General features: G+C 43.0%; 1 protein-coding gene across 8 annotated transcripts in view; it reads right to left on the minus strand.

Moving 5' to 3' along the window:
* HDDC2 (HD domain containing 2) overlaps positions 1–8035 on the minus strand; it is an 82748-nt gene extending 74713 nt beyond the window's left edge. For all 8 annotated transcript variants that reach the window (XR_004029347.1, XR_004029348.1, XR_004029349.1 and 5 more), the window contains exons 1-3: positions 7751–8035; positions 6463–6584; positions 4635–4737 (exon numbers count right to left, since the gene is read on the minus strand). Coding sequence is in view for 4 of the 8 variants with exons in the window: in XM_030809634.1 (XP_030665494.1) it covers positions 4635–4737; positions 6463–6584; positions 7751–7834 (309 nt within the window). In the remaining 4 variants the exon portion in view is untranslated. The remainder of the gene's footprint in view (positions 1–4634; positions 4738–6462; positions 6585–7750) is intronic.
* Positions 8036–8427: the final 392 nt, after the last annotated feature.

An 8427-nucleotide genomic window follows, 5' to 3' on the forward strand; every position in this document is an offset into this window, starting at 1 on the left:
GAAATCAACATGGCTGAGGTCCAGGGTACACAGCTGAGTATGCCAGCCCTTCCCCTCCTGGCAAGTGATGAGCCCTGACACTTCCACTTCTATACTGAGTTTCACCTTGTTGTTTAGACATAGATTTAGAGTGACAGCTTCCCTAGCCTCTTCCTCTGTTAGCAAAATATGTCAAAAATCTGCTTAAAGTTCTGAGTTTAATGAAGCTTTCAGCAAATACTTTGTGTCAGTTTTGTGACAAGTATCTGGAAGGTATTATTCGTCATTCAGACACTGATGAGGCTGAAGAGTGTAGTAGTCAACTGAAGACCAGATCCAGACTGGGTTTCAACCCGGCTCGCCATTTATTAATACTAGCTGTGGAACCCTGATCAAGTCATTTGACCTCTTTGTCCTTCAGGTTTCTCATCTACACAATGGGGTTAAATAATGGTACCTACCTAAGAGGATCATAGGGATTAAGCAGTTAATACACATATAAAGTGCTTATTATTGACACATAATAAGCACTTTATAAATCTGCCACATAATAAGCACTCTATAAATGTTTGCTGTGTTTTTCATTTTCTCCTTCTTGTCATGCTTACTCTGTGATAAAGTTCCATTCTCTTAATCTCCCAGTTCTTTAGCAACTTTAACTCTCCCAGACACAGGCATACCACGACTCTGCTTTCTGTTTCAATAAGGTTTTCCCTTTGCAAAGGAATATGACCTGCCACTGCTATATTCCAGCTTCAAGTTCCACCTCACTAGATCACAGTGATCCTTATCAGACATCATTTATCAACCTTCATTATAATATCAAGTCTATGTTAATAAGTTTAGGAATGAGGCCAGACTACAAGTATTGCTTTTGGCCCCTTTCTAAATTTGTTTCCTCTATGCCCTCATTCTCTCTTTCATCTTAATACCTACTTTTCTCCAAAACAATCAGCCTTCCAGGTTTATCAAGTACAGTTGGTCCTCCATATCTATGGCTTTTGCATTAATGGATTCAACCAACAATAGATAAAAAAAAAATTGAAAAAAATGATACAAATAAAAAATAATACAGTGTTATCAACTATTTACATAGCATTTGCATTGTATTAGGTATCATAAGTAATACAGAGATGACAAAGTATATGGGAGGATATGTGCAGGTGATATACAAATATGACACCATTTTATCTTAAGCATCTGCAGATTTGGTTATCTGTGAGGGTCCTGGAACCAATACCCCATAGATAGTGAGGAACCACTGTATTTTTTCTCCCTCCTACTTTAGTTTAGAGGCTCACTGATGCAGCCAGCAAGGGCAAATGAGGTTTCCTGGTTCTCATTAGGCAAATTCCACTCAGAGCCGAGAAATCCTCATTTAATTATCTTAATGCATGGTTCAGACATCCAAATCTTGTTCATAAACACCATCTGCATAAAGAATTGTTCACCTCCCTGATTTTCTTCTCTCTTCCCAAATCCTGACCAGCAGCAGGAAGAGGCAATAGAACATCAGTGCTCTCCAAGCCTTTGGTTTCTCGTCCAAGAACTTGTGGTTCTTTAAGATGTTTCCCCATTGCCTTCTGCTTATGACATTTATTCCCCTGTGAATCAGCAGGAGTGGGCAGCAGTCAGGAGGTTTAATGAGGCTAGAAAGGTTTTTCAACAAAGCCAGGACATAGCATCCTGGAAGGCAGCAGTATCGTCTCTGATTGCTCAGGTCCCCTCTGTGCCTGTCCATGGGGTGTCACCAGCCAGGACTCAGCTCTTGTAGAGACAGTTGTAGGTCTTCCTCACTTCCAGTTGTTGGAGATGGTTCACACTGACTGGTTGTTCTCCAGGTTTTGACTTGCTCCTCTGTGGAGTGAATCTCAAATTCACTGTGTGCTTCCAGAGGGAAGTCTGTCTTTTTCCTCTGGGCCCCATTTCTCCTTGCCTTCTCTTCACTTTAAGGTCTTCAATGACTCACTGGTACTTTAGAATATGATTTCTCGTCCACAATGTCCAGACTTGCCCTTGAATAAAACTATCCTACAATGAGCTGTATAATTGAGGGATTTTTTCCCTTCCTTTCCCTCTGTGTTATACTTCATTACTCACCATCCCCTGGTTCAGCTGCTAATTCCTTTCTGCAACTAAGAATCTCGAACTAATTGGTTTCTTTTTATATTAATTCTGCCAGTCAACAGAACAGTTCTTTATTCATGGCAGTGCAGATTCATATAGAGAAACATTTCCTGAGACTCCTCCCCTTTTCCTGTCTTGGTCAGCCTGCATCTTGGACCTGAACTTTGGCAGGAAGAACACATTCCTTATACTATTCCCCTTGTGCCTATACTTTTGGGTAGGTTGGAACTCTTAAAGTGGGACTTTCGTTCCTTGTGGCTCTTCTTACCTTTGGAGGGCAAAAATCCTGCTGGCTACTGAGCCCGTTAGTCTACAGGTGCACAGATCAAAATGGAGTTTCTTATGTCTTCCTTTTCTACAAAGACACAGTAACAGTCTGATCTCTCTTTCTTTTCCCTACAAGCTCCAGTCTCCCCAGCTCTGAGAATAGATATTTAAGCCCAGTTGCCCTGTTAAACCATCTCAATAAAAACTCCTACTACTCAGCAATTTAGGACCAATCTCTTAGGCCTCTAATAAAAGTAGCTAGCAATAATTCTTGAATTGAAAACCAACCACTCAGCATTCAAAAAAGGCTTCCTTCATTTTCCACCTTCTGCTTCAAACACATCTTCCTCGTTTGCCCTGGGCTTTGGGTTTAGAGTCCAAATTGATGTTAATTTAATACATTATTGATGTTATTCATTTCTTTGTAATACAAATATTTGATTTTTCTTTACCTTCAACCCCTAAGTTAAAGGAGTAACTTAAAATTTACTAAATAATAATTATAATAATGATTCAGTTTGTGATTTATAGAACTTCTCTCCAAAGAGCTTATTTAGCATGGAGAATTCCTACAAATTCATTTAAATTCCAGCTATTTCCATTATTCTAATGAAAGTTATACTATCTACATCTACATATTAACGAGAACTGAAACCAACATAATTTTCTGTCCCGGTGTTAAACAAAGCTGGGAGCAGACATAAACCCCTCTTACTGTGTTAAACAAGGCTGAGACAAGTGATAGGGTTTGGATGTTTGTCCCCTCCAAATCTCATGCTGAAATGTGACCTCCAGTGTTAGATGTGGGGCCTAGAAGGAGGTATTGGATCATGGGGATGGATCCCTCATGAATGGTTTAACGCCATCCCCTTTGTAATGAGTGAGTTCTTAATCAATCAGTTCAAATGAGATATTGTTGTTTCAAAGAGTGTGACACTTCCCCACCCTCTCTCTCTTGCTCTCGCTCTTGCCATGTGATACACCTGTTCCCCCTTTGCCTCCCACCATGATTAGAAGCTTCCCGAGGCCCTCAACAGGAGCAGATGCCTGCGCTATGGCTCCTGTACAACCTGCAGAACTATGAGCCAATTAAACCTCTTTTCTTTATAAATTACCCTATTATTAAAAAGTCAAAAAAAGACTTTTTTTTCTCCACAGCTGGTGACGCTGTGGGGAAAAGGGAATGATTATACACTGTTGGTATGAATGTAAATTAGTACAGCCACTATGCAAAGCAGTCTAGAGATTTCTCAAAGAACTTACAGCTACCATTCAATCCATCAATCCCATTACTGAGTATATACCCAAAAGAAAATAAATCAGTCTACCCAAAAGACACATGCAATCATATCTTTACTGCTGCACTATTAACAACAGCAAAGACATGGAGTCAACCTAGGTGCCCATCACTGGTAGACTGGTTAAAGAAAATGTGGTACATATACACCATGGAATACTATGTAGCCATGAAAAAGAATGAAATCATGTCCTTTGCAGCACCATGGATGGAACTGGAGGCCATAATCATAAGCAAATTAACACAGGAACAGAAAACCAAATACTAGATGTTCTCACTTATAAGTGGAAGCTAAGCATTAAGCACACATACACATAACCAAGGGAAAAAATAGATACTGTGGACTACTAGAGGGTGGAGGGAGAGGGGAGTTAAAAAAACTACCTATTGGCTTACTATCAGGGTGACAGGATCTGTACTCCAAACCTCAGCATCACTTAATATTCCCATGTAACAAATCTGCACATGTACCCCGTATCCAAAATAAACGGTGAAATTAACAAAAATAAATAAAAATAAAAATTACCTAGCCTCAGGTATTTCTTTATAAAAGCTACAAAAGAACAGACTAACACAACAAGCAAAATCCAATCTGCTGCTTACTCCAGGAAATCCCTGCTTCTAGAAGATAAGGCTGTAAACCCCCTAAAACAGAGTCAACAGTAACAGTTTACTCTTCAAAACTCATTACGACCTTCCTTCATATGTTTACCAATCTAAATCTATTATGTCCTAAACTGTGCAATCCCAGCTAGTTGCCTAACTTGTAAGATCCATCTTAACATTCTCCAGCCCAGGCCCTGAATCTCTAAAAATATCCTCCGCTGACCTTCCCCTTCCTAAGACACTACTAAGACTATCAAGGCGGTATTCTCCCTAACTGCAACAGGTCTCATAAACTTAGCTTTGCTTCAGCAACAGGTTTTTCTGGTGGTTTTTTGCAGAGTCAATAGCCAACACTGACCTCTTCTCGCCTATGTTTTTCTTCTTTGGGGATGTTATCTGCTGGTGCTATGTCCCCAACGATGCATTCTGCCATATCATGAACCAGGGCTAGGCGTACACATCTGATCAGGCAAGAAATGTTGAATAATTACACAGAATTATATTTACTACAAGTTCCTTCTCTATACTCTTCCAAAGTTATATAATATATATATTTTTCTCCACCGTCACAGAGTATTTTAATGCAGTATTTTCTAAAGTAGTTATATTCTGCCAGCCTACAACAGTTCTGATCAAAACTATTAGTTCACATTCAATAAAACACATGTGAGTATAGGGGAAATTGTTGGCATGAATTTTTTTTCTTAAATGGTTTGTCTCTGAAATCTCACTTTAAAAGGCTGATAAATAGGCCAGGTGCAGTGGCTCACGCCTGTCACACCAGCACTTTGGGAGACCGAGGCGGGCGGATCACCTGAGGTCAGGAGTTCGAGACCAGCCTAGCAACATGGTGAAACCCCATCTCTACCAAAAATACAAAAATTAGCTGGGTGTGGTGGCACACACCTGTAATACCAGCTACTCAGGAGGCTGAGGCAGGAGAATCATTTGAATCTGGGAGGTGGAGGTTGCAGCTGGCTGACATTGCACCACTGCACTCCAGCCTGGGCGAGAGAGTGAGACTCTGTCTCAAAAAAACAAAACAAAACAAAATTACATTTGACAACTTTCATGTTCCTGACACATGTGAATCATTCAATAAGTGGTTATGATTATTAGTGGTTAAGGAATAGTGGTCATAATCATCATCAAAAAAGGAAGTCAAGTAATGAGATAAATGCCCCATAGGGCCAGTATGTTTTAGGCCCCCCACACTACCAAGGCAGTACAAGGCCCAACAGTGTCCTCTGAGATTTCCCTGCCTCTAGTCTCTTTCTGGTCCAGTTCAAATCCCAGACTACTCCAAATTGCATCTCTACTGGACTTCACTTTCACCTTGTACTATTTGCCAAAAACCTCCTCAGTTCCACATCATCTGCTGAGTAACAGAGGACTCCTCAGGCTTCCCAAATGAACCCTTTGCTGCAGTCAAGTTGATTTATTTCTCATTTGCAAAATACTCCTTTACTTTCCTACACTCAGGGCTTTGGTTTATCTGCCCGTCTCTCTGCATGCAGTGCCTTCTCCGACCTCTCTGGCTACCTTAACCCTTTAGATCTCAACTCAGATTGTACCTCCTCCATTAAGATCAACCAAGAACAGGTGATCTCCCCTACTCTTACAATACTTAACATTTTCGACCATAACTTACGTTTCACTTCTTATAGAAGCTATTTTGGGCCTGCGTAATTCACTTGGGATTTATTTACTCTCTTATATGCTAGTAAACTTTTGTTCTGTGCTCAAAAAGCATTTTAACACTCGTCAATTAAATGAAGGGGGAGAGGATACCTCTTTCTCAGCTATGTCTTGCACATACAACTCCAAAAAGAAGCCTCACGAATGGATGCTACTATCCATAAAAGGCACTAGAAAGCACACAGTGTACTAATACATTGCTAGAATGTTAGACATAACACACTCACCTTCAAGGCCCCAATATCACACTTAAGTTTCCTCTGATACCCTAGGCAGGCTCTATCACTTGCCAACAGAAACCCCAGATTACAGTTTACAACAACTGAGGCAACACAACCCACATCCTAAATTTGTATGATTTGCTTCAAATAATTTTTCTTGACCTATAAACTAACCTACAAGGATTTGACACAGGTCTCAGTGGTAAAAACGGGTGCACACCCATAGACCAGAATCTCTCACGAGCATCGAAGTCCAGCTCAGCTTACCGGTCTTTGTTAAGACGGTCATCTTTGATCACCATAGCCATAACTGCCATCCGGTACATGTGATCTGACACACTCTCCGGCCTCTGGACATTTCTGTATACCCAGCCAGTCCGTGGGACTCTCTGATAAATATGAAGAAGAAAAAGAAGTTTTAAAGAACAAATATTAACTATCTGCTATGCTCTTCAAGAGATGTCCAGGATATATCACACAGAAGCCGGGTCATAATTTCAGAACCTATTACAAAATGTTTTGCTAAACTAGCTAAAATGATAGACATCTGGAATCAAATGAACAAGAGAGCTCAGAGAATGAAAGGCGGAGAAGACAGAGATAAGTCACAAAGTCCATTCGTCAAATTACTCTGTTACTGATGTATAATTATGGAACATATGCAAGTCCTTTAAACAAAAACAAAACTGCATTTTTCCTAACTACAAGACTTGGGGCTTTTTGCCTTCAAATAATCCTACACAAGCAGAAAACACTGTATTGAAGGCTCTTAACGTGAACGAGTGATAGCCTTCCAAATTCTGAGGCACAAGGGATAAGGGCACTTCTAATTGCTTGATGCTACCACCAGCCTTGACTCTTCCTTTTATTCACATCATAACTTCATCTTGTGAAACTGCATTTCTTCCTCAGAATTCTACATCTTTAAGGAATGTTACAAATAGTAGTCAGAGTGGCATGAAACGGATAATTTACTTTGAACTTGGGAGAGAGACGGGGAAGACGCACATGATGAAACTCGTGTGTATTACATTAAATCCTGTTTGGGGGATGGCGGGGAGAAAAGTTGTTTCTGGAAGTAACTGTGAGACAGATATAAAACGCTCCACTTAAAATCTGCAGAGCCGACAGATTCCGTTCTTCCCACCCGTGTTCAGGAGCAGCCCCGCCCTACACACACACACACACACACACACACACACACACACACACACGCAGTTCTGGGGTCGTGAGCCCCGGAAAAGCTCAGTGCAGGCAGGGCCAGGCCGGCTGCTCTCCGGGAACCGGCGCAGCTGCAGGGTGGACCCCGCGGCGCCGGGCTCTAGGCTCAGACTCCGTGCCGCCCCAGCTGGCCAGCCTGCCCCGCCGGCTTCTTCCTCGTCCACCTTCAGCGACGCGCGGCCGCATCCGCAGGACTGGGGCCTTTCCCGAATTCGGCGTGGCGGACGCGGCGCAGGAAGGGGAAAAACCGCAGGCCGAGCGGGGAGGCCGGAAGCTCCGCCGCCCCACAGTCCCGCCTGCTCGGCCGCGGCCTCCCGGCCTAGTGCCGGCTCACCTTGAGCTGCCCTACCAGCCGCAGGAACTGCAGTAGGGACCGAGCCCCGTGGCCCGAGAAGGTCGCAGAAGAGACCGAAGCCATGTGGCCACCGACCCCGGCTGGGCGGAGCAGGCCGCGGCGAAGCTCCTCCCCGTCCTCCTCCTCCTCCTCCTCCCCTTCCCCTGTCTTTCTTCCCCCTCTTCTTACACTTCTTTCTCTTTCTCCTCCCCCTCTTCTTCTTCCTTCTGCCCCTCTTCCTCCTCCCCTTCCAACTCCCTCCTCCTCCTCTTCTTCCTCCCCACTTCCGCTTTCTCCTCTCCCTCTTCCTCCTCCTCCTGTTCCTCTTCCTCTCTCCTCTCTCCCCCTCCTCTTCCTCCTCTCCTGTTCTTATTCCTCCTCCCCCTCCTCCATATTCTCACGGTTTTCTCAGGCCCTTCTGTCCAGCCTTTGCCTTCCTGGCCTTGGTGTCCGCTGCTTGGGCATTGCTCCCTCAGTGGCAGACACCTTGCTTGGCACATACTCGACACTCAGTACTCTTTTTGAAAAATAAAGCTCTCCTTTCTAAATGTATGAACCTCGTTATTCTTCAGTTGACAGTGTAAAACCATGAAACTGGGTGAGGTCACCTGGCAAGAGGGTGTGAATGAAGAAGAAAAGACACCCAAGGCCTGAACCCCAACATTTAGACTTTGTGA

The sequence above is a fragment of the Nomascus leucogenys genome, chromosome 3 (assembly GCF_006542625.1).
Source record: "Nomascus leucogenys isolate Asia chromosome 3, Asia_NLE_v1, whole genome shotgun sequence".
NCBI classification, from domain to species: domain Eukaryota; kingdom Metazoa; phylum Chordata; class Mammalia; order Primates; family Hylobatidae; genus Nomascus; species Nomascus leucogenys.